Source organism: Macrotis lagotis, chromosome 2 (genome assembly GCF_037893015.1).
Source record: "Macrotis lagotis isolate mMagLag1 chromosome 2, bilby.v1.9.chrom.fasta, whole genome shotgun sequence".
Taxonomy (NCBI): domain Eukaryota; kingdom Metazoa; phylum Chordata; class Mammalia; order Peramelemorphia; family Peramelidae; genus Macrotis; species Macrotis lagotis.
In genome coordinates this window covers 162892090-162906121 of record NC_133659.1, presented here as the reverse complement: position 1 = coordinate 162906121, position 14032 = coordinate 162892090, and the positions used below count along the sequence as shown (strand labels likewise).

At 36.8% G+C, this 14032-nt stretch overlaps 1 protein-coding gene across 1 annotated transcript in view; it reads left to right on the top strand.

Moving 5' to 3' along the window:
* PRCC (proline rich mitotic checkpoint control factor) overlaps window positions 1-12902 on the top strand; it is a 34950-nt gene extending 22048 nt beyond the window's left edge. The window contains exons 4-7 of the mRNA XM_074223186.1: window positions 3959-4054; window positions 5462-5605; window positions 8007-8072; window positions 9632-12902. Coding sequence (XP_074079287.1) covers window positions 3959-4054; window positions 5462-5605; window positions 8007-8072; window positions 9632-9718 — 393 coding nt within the window. The 3' untranslated portion in view covers window positions 9719-12902. The remainder of the gene's footprint in view (window positions 1-3958; window positions 4055-5461; window positions 5606-8006; window positions 8073-9631) is intronic.
* The last annotated feature ends 1130 nt before the right edge of the window (window positions 12903-14032 follow it).

Here is a 14032-nt window from a genome sequence, read left to right as displayed (position 1 = left end):
TGGATACACTACTAAAATATGGACAAAATAAAGGCAAATAGGCAGAACTCCAGAAATTATTCAGGAGTGGAAGTCAGCCTGGCACCAACTGGTAAGTTAGTGCATGTGAAAGTGGGGTTGGAGAGGAAGGCTGAAGTGGTATGCTTAAATTTTAAGAATGGTTTCTGGTTTCTGGATAGATTCTGAATAGAATAATAGAATAATGCTCTGATGTTGTGGAAGATCAGGAATTAAATTTCAAGTTACCAAAGATTTGAAAAGATGTTTGCATTTCAGTCAAATTTTAATTTTTAAACCTTGGATGCAGCATATAGCTTGATGAGTACAATAGTCATACCATTCACTCTTTTCTCAAGAATGCTAAGAAAAATGAGATTATACTTAAGTTCAAAGAAATAAGAGGGCTATGCCAAGCTTTGTGCTAAGAGTTGAGATTACAAAAACAAAAGAAAGATAGTCTCTGCCCTCAAGGAGCTTATTTACTAATAGGAAAAGACTTGAGAATGGGCACTAAGTAGAATTTTGCATTCAAAATATGACTTCTTTAGAATAGGGATAGGAACCTAGACCTAAGGTTTATTGGTATAGGGGACCAAATGAGAAAATTCTTCTAGAGAGTTGCCAGTAGGTGTTGGAGGTAGGACTTAAATCCATATATTCTTGACTTATAGGTGCATTCTTTTTTATGTCAAGCATGAGTGGAATTTTATTTTTTGGTTGGATTAGGGAAGCTTCTTAGTGAAATTCATTATATTGCAGATGCTTTTGTAAAGTGAAGAAGCATCAACCACCAATTTTATTTTTTCATGGTTTTTATTTGTTTATAATGAGATGTACTTCTATGTTAACTGAACCTCATTTTCTATTTAGTTCTTGGTTTAAATTGGAATATTTGACCAGGAAATATGTGGGCCAGAAATAGAGTAGGAGTTAAAGAACTCCAGGGGCAGGAGAGAACAGAAAGACTGATTCTTCAACTTGGTCAGACCAGAAAGATTCCTTTCTCTTTTCTTTTTTTTGTGGAATAGCATCAGTTTGATATACATTACTTGATGAAGAAACCATTGAATTACTGAACTCTATGACTTGTTGGAAGTATTCAGAGGACTGGGCCAAATTTCAAATTGAACCTATTACATGTAATAATAGCATGGCTATGTGATACAAGGGTGTCAGACTTTAAGTTAAGGAAGTTCATTTTCCTGAGTTTAAATCCAGTTTCAGATATTTATTGATTATGTGACTCTGAGCAAGTCACTTAACCCTGTTGCCTCAGTTTCTTCATTTATAAAATGGATGGAGGAGAAAATGGCAAACTACTCCAGTATCCCCAAATAAAGATATCACATAGTCATACAGAACTGAAATGACTGAACAACAAAAACACTTAATAACTGGGTAGTCAGAAGCAAATCTTTAGCATCTCTAAATCTCAGGCAATCCCAAAACAAATCCGCTAAAATAGAGACTAGTTTTGTTTTGAGAGTGGAGGGAATTTTATGCCTAAATAATAGATTCTTGGTATATTTAAAACTGATTTTGTGATTTACCAATTCTGAACAACCAGAGTATTGGTTTGTTTTCTAAAAATTGGCTTGCTTTATGTCTGAGTCACCCTCTTATCATTCTCTTGTCCCAAGACAACATAGAAAGAAGGAAAATAATGAGTATTAGATTACTCTGCTTTTTTAGAATGACAGGTTCTCTGAGCATGTCTTCTAACTTTTGGTCTTCAACTTCTGTGATCTAATGATTAGAACTGAGGAAACAGTAATCTAGGAGACCAGGAAAGACCTAAGTAAGTGTTGTACGAGTCTCTGTGATTGAAAGATCATGAGAATAAAAAGGCTATTGCAGATTTAGAGTGTCTCAGTTTAAGAAAAAGGAAGATATAAAGTCTGTAAACTCTGGACAAGTGAACTTAAATTACTTAAATTCAAGAATGAATTATTAAAGACTTGATTAGAGGACATCTAGAAAAAAAGAGAATTACAAAAGCCATTGTGACTTTATCAAAAATAACAATAAGCACTTCATAAAATATCTTATGCTATTCTTATATAAAAGATGGAGAGGTCTAAGCTAGATGAAGGTATATCTAGTAGATATTGAACTTATTGAATGGCTACACTCAAGAATAGTCATTAATTATTTCATATCTACTTGGTAGGTAGTCTTCTCCAATGGAAGCTTCTAGGGACTTTTGTTTTGACCTGTGCTGTTAACATTTGTGACAGAGTTGGATAAAGACAGATTAATCAATCAATAAGCATGTAATAAGTATCTACTATGTGATAGGTACCTTACTAGGTACTAGGGAATGCAAACTACAAAAGGGAGATGGTATGCTTTTTAGATAATACATTGTTGAGATTAGTGATGCCATTTGATAGGATCCAAAAAAATTTTTTAGACTAGAAATTTCAACTGAATTAAATAAGAATTAACTTCATAAATGCTGGATTTCAAAGACAGAGTTAATAATTTGTCATGAAAAATGATCTGGAGGTTTTAATGGATTTTAGATTCAATATGAGTTGATAGTTTGCTATGGCTACCAGAAAAGCAAATGTAATCTTGAACTATATTATATTAGTAAATTCCTAGTGTCCAGGACCAGGATGGGGATAGGTAGTGCCTACGTACTCTTTCCCGGATCAGGCCACAGCCAATATCTAGGGGAGGCAACAAAGATTTGAGACCATTACAAACGAGAATCTTTTAAAGGAACTGCAGTTATTTAGTTTGAAGAAGAGAGGGTTCAGGGAGGACATGATAGCTCTCTTCAGGTATTTGAAGGCCTGACAATGTAAAAGGATTAAAGTGATTTCAGAGGACAGAATTAGGAACAGTTGATAGAAAGAATAAAGAGGCAGTTTTAGCTTTAATGTAAAAAAAAATTTTTTTTTTTTACTAATTTTAGAACTTTCAGTAAGCAGAATGGGCTACTTCAGAGGTAGTGAGTTACCTGTACTTATTGGAGGTCTTCCATTAGAGCTTCGATGATCACTTGTCAGGTGTCACAGTAGGGATTAATTAATTTCTAGGCGTGGATTGAACTAGACAGCCTCTGAAGTCCCTTCCGATTCTGAAAATCCTTGATATTTATCTGATGACATTTTCTATTTCTTAGGAGCTTAGTAGTTGATGGTTATTTATGAGGATGGTATAGTGGAAAAAAGCACTGGATTTGGATCTTGCTCAGTTTCTATCTGTGTGATGTTGAATAAAACATTTGACCACACTGTGACTCTTATTTTTTCACTTGTAAGTTTCACTTGACTGTATCACGTGTCAGACATGCAGCCCTAAAACACTGTGCAGCCAAAAATACAATAAAATATAAATAATGTTAGTATGTGATGTTCTGACTCAATTTGTGGCCACAATAAAATATAAATAATGTTAGTATGTGATGTTCTGACTCAATTTGTGGCCAGCAGGGATCCTTAATATATAGTTTAGTCAACTCCCTTGCCCCTTTTTTCTTTTTGAATTTGACCTCACTGGTCTGGATAACTTGAGTTCCTGTCAGCCTGATATCCTTTGAAAATATGGTAAAAATAAAATAAGGTAGTCTTTAATTCATTTTCCCCAAAATTTATTGGTTCCTTCATAGAAATTTAAAGGAATATAATAAATTTAAGTTATACAACAAGTTGTTTCCGAGTACTTGAGTATCATTATTTACTGTTTTCCCCTTGAAATGCCTTATAGACCTTCCCTTAGTATACAACTTTCTCTCTCTTTCTCTGACTTTTCCAGAGTGCTTTGCTGAGATCTCTCCTTCCCATTGCATTATTAGTTATTTGTATATATGTTTTATCTTTCTCCCTCACCTACCCCAGTTAGAAGTAAAAGTTGGTGTCCTGTTATTTCATTGTATCCAAATGCTTGGTGTGGTGCTTTTCAGTGCTTAATAAATGTTTGAATTAAGTTGGTTTTATTCTGGCTTTAGGATTACTACAGTGGTGGCTACTACTCTGAGTCTGATCCAGCCTTAGCTCCCCCCCAGGAGATTACTCCAGATGCCTCCTTCATTGATGATGAAGCGGTAAGTTAGCATACTACTTTTATTAATTTTGACTGAAAGATCCCATTCATGGGGTCAGAACAGATACTAAAAAAAGATTTTTTATTTTTTAGTTGATTTGTTTCTCAGAAGTATATTCTCCCAAGCTGTGTTTTTTAGGCCATTTGTTGTGCTATTTCCTTCAGGAAGCTTTCTCTAATACATATGAAGGAATCTAAATTTCATGATCTTGAAGTCCATATTCAGGGTATTTATAATGAAGGTCTTTTCATAGCCCTAGCATTTAATACTGTCATTAAAAAGACCCATAATTTATTGATATTTATCCTCTCTCCAAAAATAGATGACAACCTCTCCGAGCTCTTGTAGTGAACTGTTTTATGTTACTGTTGCAAAAAAAAAAAAATCCATTAGTGACCAATCTCTAGTGATGAATTTCTAAGCACTTTGCCAAACTGTTACTTGGGGGGTAAGGCAGAGTTCATCTTGAAGTACTCAATACAAGGTTTCTCACCCAAGGCAGTTGTGACTCTTTGGGAATAGCTGTGAAATTTCTGGGACTGTGGAAACTAAATTACTTCTTTGTATAGAAGTTTTTTTTTAAATTATCTTCTCTCCTTTATCTTTTCATATCTAAAGTTCCTCTATTTGCTTCATTGAGTTAGATGCTCATCCTTTCCAATGTTACCATCATTATCATTATTTTTATTATGATTATATCCAAATAATTCCCTTTTCAAAAGTAGTAGTCTTAGTGTCTCACTGATGTTTGGATTACATATTTGTATCCAACTGAGGTTTTTGGTAATTTGTGCTATTTGTCTGCCCCCTACTCAAAAACTCCCCTTCATGCCTTTAGTGGGTAACTTGTATTTATGTAGGTAACTGATATCTTTCCAGGAAGGACAACAAATAGTAGTTATAAAAATCATAACCAAATTTCCTGCAATTCTTTGCCAAATTTCTTTTGCAAACCTTTTCTTTCACAACCCTTACTCAATTCAATATCTCTTCCCTCTCTCCTGAATATCTTTGTGTGATAACTTGGTTTAGTAAGACTAAGTAAAAAAAAACTTGACAATAAATTAAGTGCAACTGACCCTGTGCATACCTTCAGATGGTAGTATGTAACTCTCAACTATCCTTGTACTGTATCTAGGAGAACTTCCTTAAGTAGGTAGCACTTCAGATGAAATTGAAAGAAGGAGAAGTAGCTTAATAGCTGACAAAAATACAATAAAATATAAATAATGTTAGTATGTGATGTTCTGACTCAATTTGTATTATGTAGAAGCAACATTTCAAGTAACATTGGGAGCTCACAAAATTCAATGAGAATCCAAATGATCCAAATTATCCTATATCATCCTTTGTCTCAACCTGCTTTATAGGCTACTTGTGACTTTTCTAATTTATACTCTTTCTTAGTTCAAGCGCCTTCAGGGCAAGAGGAATCGGGGAAGGGAGGAGATTAACTTTGTGGAGATCAAAGGGGATGACCAGCTCAGCGGGGCCCAGCAGTGGATGACCAAGTCCTTGACAGAAGAAAAAACCATGAAGTCATTCAGCAAGGTAGAGTGAGATGGTTTGGTGCTTTGGAGCTTTTGGAAACAAAAAAGTCCTTTTCTGCCTCCCTCCAACTCCCATTGGGGGGGAAAAATGCAAAACTCATACAAGTATGCATAGTTATAACTATTAGAGCACATGGACCAAGTCCAAAACTGTTTCATTCTATATCTTGTTTGAATTGATCACTTTTCTGTCAGAAGTTGGGTAGCATGCTTAGGGATTTTCAGAAATCTTAGCTAATGATCACATTGATCAGAGATCCTAAGTTCTTCCAAGTTTTTTTCTTTATATTGTTGTATAAATTGTTCTCACTGCTTATTTCATGTGTACCTGTTTAAATTATTCCAGGAGGGGGCAGCTAGATGGCGCAATGAGCACTGTCCCTGGAGTCAGGATGACCTGAGTTCAAATGTGGCCTCAGACACTTAATAATTACTTAGCTGTGTGACCTTGGGCAAGTCACTTAACCTCATTGCCTTACAAATACAAAAAATTATTCCAGGAAATCATCCTTTTCATAACTTTTTATGGTAAAATGCTATTCTATTATATTTATTTGCCACATTTTTCTTGGTCCTTCTCCAATTTGTAGACATTCCCATTGCTTCTAGTTCTTTGCTACTACAAAATGAACTTTTTATGTATATAAATATGGGTCTTTATATATATTTATTTGATATCTTTGGGGTATTGGAAAATAATTTCAGGAATGTTTCCTGTTCCTAGGTGTTCCCTTGTTTTAACAGAGCTTTACCTTTAATACTATAGAAAGAATTGTGAAAAGAACTATAATAGTGATAATGCCTAGATGAAATATTTGAACTCGTGTTCAAATGCAGTCTCTTGTTAAGAGAGCAGTATTTCCCAACCTTAGGTCATGGCTGTAGGAAGATGTTCTAATTTTCAGTTCTTCCCCAAATATCCCTCAGCCCACACTCACATCCTTCTTTCTACCCTGTGGAATCAGAAAATAACAGGGGTTCCCTTTAAATGTGGTCACAGTAGTGAAGTTGCTGAGTTGTGTGTATCTGTCCCTTTTCCTGATATCCTTATCCTTATCTTTCCTCCATTGTGGAAGCAAGATGTGTGTGACCTTGTCCCCTTAACCTCAGCACAGCAATGTCTATATGCCAGTTTTTATCAGTAGGAGTAAGGTTGATCTTGTACCCCACATGTGTAGCATCAAGTCTAGACCTTTATGATCTAGCATGGAAAAGCAAAAATATTAGCAGCTCTGCATCAGCGCAGCAGGGATGAGAGCAAGGCCTTAAGCTTTATTTCCCTCTAGTTTGTGTTGATTTAGTTCCATGAGGACATTAGGAAACATTTATTAAGGACCTACTATGTTCCAGTCTTCGTGCTAAGTCTGAGGATTCAAAGAAAGGCTAAAGATCATCCATGCTTTCAAGGACCCCACAATCTAATGGAGAGGTCAATACACAAACTACTGCAGATAAGCAAGCTGTAAATAAATTGGATATAACAGAGAAAGGGCACAGATAGATGATCACTTTAGCCATAAACATTTGTCTTGCATTTGAATGCCTTAGGTCATATCAAGCAAGAGTGTAGTTAGAACATCATAAATCCACCATCATTTACCGAAAATAAAAAAGTCACATCCAATGATGGTAGGTCAGCAGTATTTTTATAATGAAAGGATATTATTATTGTTTACAATATACAGAAGAAGCTACCATTTTCTGCCCTCAGTGACTTTATTGCCATATCCAGTTTTGTTATTATTTATATGAAGCTTCATTAGTAAGTAGGAAGAAGCCCCCTGAGTTGGACCCCTTGAAGATATGGAGGTGGGTTGAGCAGAGGAGCTGTAGTTGTGGGAGTTGGCACATTCAGAGAAATTTTTGGCTTTCATATGCCAGAACTGGAGAGACTTCCAAAAAGAGGGGCAATTTTGGGGGCAGATTGAATAATGAGAGAGCCTAGTGAGCCAGAGAGCAAGAGAATCTTCCAGGTCTATGACTCAGGGAATGGATGGCAGAGGAGAAAAGATCCACTGCTGAAGTTACTTTGAGTTGGAAATAAGTCCAGGCAGGTAAAGAGTTTGGTAAGGAAGACTATCCAAGACAACATTTAAGTTAAGTCTGTCTTCAAGAAGCCTAACTTAATAGCAGTACAATCTTGACATCTCCAGCAAGTCTGCTTCATGAGCCTGAATTTTCTTTTGAGTATTCTAATTTCTTCATTTTTTAAAATAAATATCTTTAGATGAGGGTTTTCAGCTAATTTTCTTCCCAGGAGCTACAATCACATCATCTATCAAGTGTCTGGAATTTTTTCTCTTTACTTTTCCTAATTTTTTCTCTTTACTTTCCTAACCACCAACCCAATCTTTGGACAGATTTGCCTTCTTAGATTGACAGTTTGTTTCTTTACTTTACAGAAGAAAGGTGAGCAGCCAACAGGCCAGCAGAGGCGAAAACACCAAATCACTTATCTGATTCATCAGGTGAGCTAGGGCAAGGACCCAGCCTCCCTACTCAGCCTTTGGTCACATTTTGAAGCCTGAGATCCAGTTCTGTGGAGGGAAATTGCATGAAATGTGACCATTAATTTCTGGATTGTAGTTATGGGAGTTGCACATTCAGAGGAAATTTTTGGCTTAATTTTGGATTAATTTTCATCTTGGCCACTAGGTGGCAATAGTTTCCTTTGGAATTATCACCCCATTTTTAACCTCCAGAAGAGGTAATGTGTCTTGTTTTAAGCAAGCCATTTTCTAAGAGGTTTTCTCATAGGATTCCTTAAACTGATAGACTCCTCTTCCTAAATTTATTTCCTAAAAATCTGTTTGAATCTAAATTTTCAGAAGCATATCTAGTGTATCAAAAGTGAATTATATATATATGATTAGCACTCTTGTCACTTCAGGACTAGAGTGAAACAATAACAGGTAAATATGATAAACCAAATCATCCCACATTTGTGTGTTTTTTTAAATGTCTTGGATTTTGTTTTGAATGTGACTTGATGTATCAACTCTTGAACATTTGAATGCCTGTGGATTAGCTCAATTATATCTAACTTTAAGGTTGTATTTTTTCCTTTGAAAATATCCCTTTAAAGGTAGTATAAGTATTTTCTCCACTTAAATTTATCCACTTTATACAAAAAAATTATAAGGGCTAAATGACTTGTCCAGGAGAGGCCATCACACTTTTAAGTTTGAACTTAGATCTCTCCTATTTTTTCCACCTATCTTTCAAGTTGAGATCACAAATGAGATTTTATATATATATATATATGTATATATATATATATATACATATATATATATAAAATGTTTTGCAAATCTTAAATTTTATATCATATCATATACCTTTAATGTGTTAGGTTCTTTATATAGCATATCAGGCTTTATGCTAGGCATTGTAGAGGAGGCAGAAATGTCGGATGTGATCTCCTTGAGTAGCTTATAATCAGGCAAAATATACATAGCAAATATTTTTCATTTTTCACCTTCCCCAATTCAGTAATCCTTCTGTGTAATCCTTATAGTTAATCTTATCCCTGAAACCATTATGGACAATAAGCTGCTCTAGAATTTCAGTAGGCACATAATTCATAACTGAATGAGAAGCTTGTCTCTTAAACAAAAAACAAAATTCTGTCACTTGTTTCCAGAAATAGTAAGAGTCAGACCTTTGCCTTTTTTTTTTTTTTGAGAGAGAAAGTCTTATGGGTGAGTGATCTATTCATTTCTAGAAGGAAGCAGGGGAGTGGTTGAGTCAGGACAAACGGGGAAAGTAAATACCTACTCAGCATTGTTAGGATTAGTCATAATTAACATTTAGCTAGACTTTTAAGGTTTACTTGCCCTCCATAACCATTTCACCACCCCTACCCAGAAAACATTGTATGACTTGCCCATCTACTTGGGCAGGTAGACAACTAGAGTTTGACTAGTTATCACAGTGGGGAAATGTGGGATTAGATATCTCCCAGGGGAAGAAGGAAAATTTTTAGTTTATTGAAACTTTTCCTAAAATTTTCTTCTTGACTCTTTAGGCTAAAGAGCGAGAGTTGGAGCTGAAGAACACCTGGTCAGAAAATAAACTCAGCCGTCGGCAGACCCAAGCCAAATATGGATTCTAGCCTTCTGGAACTGATTTCCTCATGGATCCCATCTTTCCCTTTACCCAGTACCAGATGGCCTGGTCTTGCCCTTCCCAGCTAACACCTTTGGGAGCCCCAGCAGCTCCAAGTCCAGGACCTTCTTCCCTAGGGCCCCAGCCATCACTTCCTTAAGAAGGAACACATTGGATTTCATTTTCTTAATAAAACTTAGAAAATGCAGCTTCCATATCTCTTGGGGCCAACAGAGACTCCCGAGTGACTCTTCTAGAAACAACTGTTGAATTCTAGGTTGGGAACTTTGGCTCCCTAATAGGATGAGACGACTGATTGAATTCTGAATTTTGTTTCTGATTTTTTTGTTTTTGTTTTTGATTCTTTTGTTTTTGTTTTTTAAACAAAAACAAAAATGTCTGTTGAAATAAAACATCCATCCTGACAGAAGTTGCTTATCCTGTACCCTTCCTCCTTTTATGGTGTGATTTCCTTTCTCTGAACCACACCTCTTTATTTGTTGTTCTTTGCCCCTAATTTGTTTGTACTTTGTGTAAAGTACTCTGTGATAACTTCCTGGGTTGCCTCCTTATTGATTGCTCCTCTTTTGGCCCTGACACCTAAGGGGAACTTTTGGTGGCTAAGAGAAGGTTCAGAGAGGGGTCATGAAGCATTACTTCTTGCTTGCCATTTCAAACCCTGTTGCCTTAATGATCCTGAGAGCAGGTGAGAAGTTGAACTCTCTTAATGATTAAAATGAACATCAAATAAATGGTTTTTAGTTTGGGGTCAATTTGAAAACTGCTTGGATGCAGGAGGCTGGACCAAATAACTTTGGAAGTCCTTTCATGCTTGTGACTTAATGATTTTCCAACCCTAAGAGGAGCATAGTCGGTTTTTGGGCTCCAACTTGCTTCTTGCTAGCTAAGAGTGAGCAGTATATTGTAGTAATATCAGCAATGCCTTAAGTACTGCTATATTATGAGCTCTGTCCTTAGTACTGTGAAGTAGATTTTGTTGTAATCCTTAGGTGTTTACAGTTGGGTTAGGTGTGTGGAACATTCAGGTTGAGCCATGTGTATAAATACTTGAGGGGGCTTGTCTACAGAAATTGTGGGCTAGTATAGAAAGATGTTAGATATGAAGGGAGTTAATCTCATTTTGAAGGAGGGAGCAGGAGAAGGGTCAGGCACAGCACTGGATTTTTTTTTTTTGTTGAAATCTAAGGAGTTACTATTCCTTGGGCAGGCAAGGGTAGGACCGAATGATTCTTGAATCGACAGCAGACAATTGGAGAGTGGTCAGGAGAGTGGTTTAGAAAGGTGTGATGACCAGGATGGAATCTGTAAAAATGGAAAGGTCAGGACTCAGGCAGATGCTTTGTGCTATCCCTGGCTTTATGTCCCTGGGTAAGGGAGGAGTCTGTTTCTCATTAAGTATAGAGGAGAGTTTCATCATTTTACAGGAAAACCATAGACTTATCTGAAATCTGACCTACTTCAGGTTGGAGCCAGACAGGTTCATGTGGTTCACATTGGGGCACTCAGGCTTTTCCTACCTTGGCAATGGAGACTGTACAATCCCTATGCATGATGGTAGTGGTTGCTGGGCAACATGGGCTAGTGCATTGGGTCTATAGAGCATCTAGCAGATGCACAGGTCCAGAGAGTACAGAATGATCCAGTTTATCTATAGAAGTCTCCAAAATTAGATGGTACTGCCTGCCTTATTCTTTTTTGTACCTAGTACATTATAGACTTGATCAAATAGAGTCCTTAATTTCTGAGCTGTTACTCCTCAAGGGCAACAGCTTGGAGTAGTGGAAGAAACCCTGAATTGGGGAGTCAGGAACAACCTGGGTTTTAAATCTTGGCTCTGTCAATATGATCTCACATTTCTGTAATATTACACATAATTTCTCATTATTAATCTCAATTCATAGATGAACAAATAGACTGAAAGGTGAAGGGGCTTGTCTTGAGAAGTCAAGCCTGTTGAAGTTGATGGCAAGATTTTCTTAAGATCATGATAATTTATTCTTTTCTTCATTTTACTTAAATTCCCAATATGTTCACAACAGTTTCTGTGTTGATACTTAATAGTCAAACTGGTGCTCTATCCACTGCCTCACCTAGCTGCCCCAGCAAGCTTTTCTTAAGGGTCTATCTACTCTTCATCAGACTCTATGGTAAAAGCTGGATGCTTGAGATGAATTTCCCAGATTCTCAGGTCTGCCTCAAGATGATTTGATAAAACTTTCTTTAAAATGCCTCTGCCTTACTGGCTATAGGAGGAGGCAGGATGAAAGAATGAGTCTGTGGCGGGTATATCTAGTATCCTGGAAGAGCAGATTATAACAAGAACCTGGAGAGAGATGGGAAAAAGCAGCTATGGCTAATGAAAGTTGGAGATGAGGGCACATTGGAGATCCATTCATTGGGATATCAATCTGGGGTAGTAAGAATAAGAGGGGCTGGTTTGTTATCAAAGTAGGTGGGACAGGTTAGACCAGAGCAAGAGCCTTCTATTCTCAGCAGGTGCAAATAGTTTTAGAAGAGAGTTGCTCACCTGGGCAGAAAGAGGGATAGAATTGAATTCAACTCAAGTTACATTTTTATAGACCTTTAAAGTTTAACACTATCACCTTGCAGATTCTGTGAATCAGCTGGGATGGGTCAGTCAGCTCCCCGATGTCTGCTACCTTGCTGATGCAGAAGAGATTCCAGGTCAGCAGATTTGTCTCTGCTCTCTTCTTTAGAAGCCATTCAGCATTTTTATGTCCCACAGCTGAACTTTTTAGCACAGCTGGGTGATACACTGGCCTAATGACATCACTGTAGGGGTATCCCATAATCCTGTAAAAGAATTTGAGTCCTGCTTCAGATGGAAATGAGGGGAGGTCTGCAAGGACATTGTGACTGAATCCAAGTGGAGTAATTTTTTACATAGATAGCACTTTTAATGAGAAAGTATTAAGGATGAAAAGTTTGGCTATTGAAAACAAGAGACCCAGCTTGTGGTCCCTGTCTTAACTGGATGACATTGAGCTAATCCTTTAACCTCTAACCATTAGCTTCCTCATCAGTCCCATATCAAAATTCCCACTGTACTCTTTGGGAAATATCTCTGAAAGGCTTGGGGGGAGGGAGCATACAGATATTTGATAGAAAAATTGCTGTCTGTAAGGTAAATTCAGATTTAAAAAAATGTTTGGAGTGGGAGGAGAGGGTGGAATGTATAAGATTATTGTAAATATCTGAAGCTTGGGTATACAGTGCTTTTTATCAATTAGTCAACCCTGAGCAGTAAATGAAGCACATACTTCTTTTATAAATGAGGCAATTAAATAAGACTTTTAATAAACAACATGCAAAGCTGTGCTAGGTGCTTATGATACCACAATGGGGTGAGGGAAATCCTAAAGTACAGCATTTAACAGCCTTCTTTAACCCTCACAAAAATCCTGTGTACTGAAGATATTATCCTCATTTATCAGCTGAAGAAACTCAGCCTGAGAGATGACTTACTCAAGGTTACATAACCAATGAATGCTTGAGACCTAATTTGAACTAGGGAATTAATCCTGATTTAAAGCCTAGTGCTCTATGCCCTCTACTAGACTGCTTTTAAAAAAAATACATATAGCCCCTGCCCTCAGGCAAAGACGGAGATAAAGTGAGCAGAGGGCAGAGGGGAAGCAGAAGAGACTTAATGAAAGGCTTAAATGTCTACAAGTGCTTTACAAATATCTCATTTGATCCTTACAACCTGCTGGGAATTAGGTGCTTTTATCCTCATCTATATCCTCATTTACAGATGAGGAAATAGTTCAAGAGTTTAAGAGATTGGCTCAGAGTCAGGAACCCAGTCTGAGTTAGGATTTGAACTCAGTTTTTCCTGACTTCAAGCTCAGCATTATTTACTGTACTAACTGTCTCAGACATAGAAGGATTTCAATGAGATTAGACATGAGGAACTTTACAAAGTTGAGCAGAATAAAATTGGGAAATTACCAATAATCTTCTGGGTTAACTTGGATGGAGAGTGTATAAAGCCAAGCAAAGTGAAACATGGCCAGAAAGGTAGATTGGAGCTAGATCATGGAGAATCTTGTCAAGTTGGTCTATTATCCTATAGGTAATAAGGAGGCACTGAATTTTAGATATTTTGAAAAGATGCCTGAAAGATGAAAATAGATTGGGAACTAAGAGACCACTTAAGTAGCTATTTACAGTATTACAAATGAGAAGTGATGAAGTGGTAGCAATAGGATTGGATAAGAGGAAAAAATACAAAATATAGAGGTAGAGCAATAAGGACTTGGAAATTTATCAGACAGGA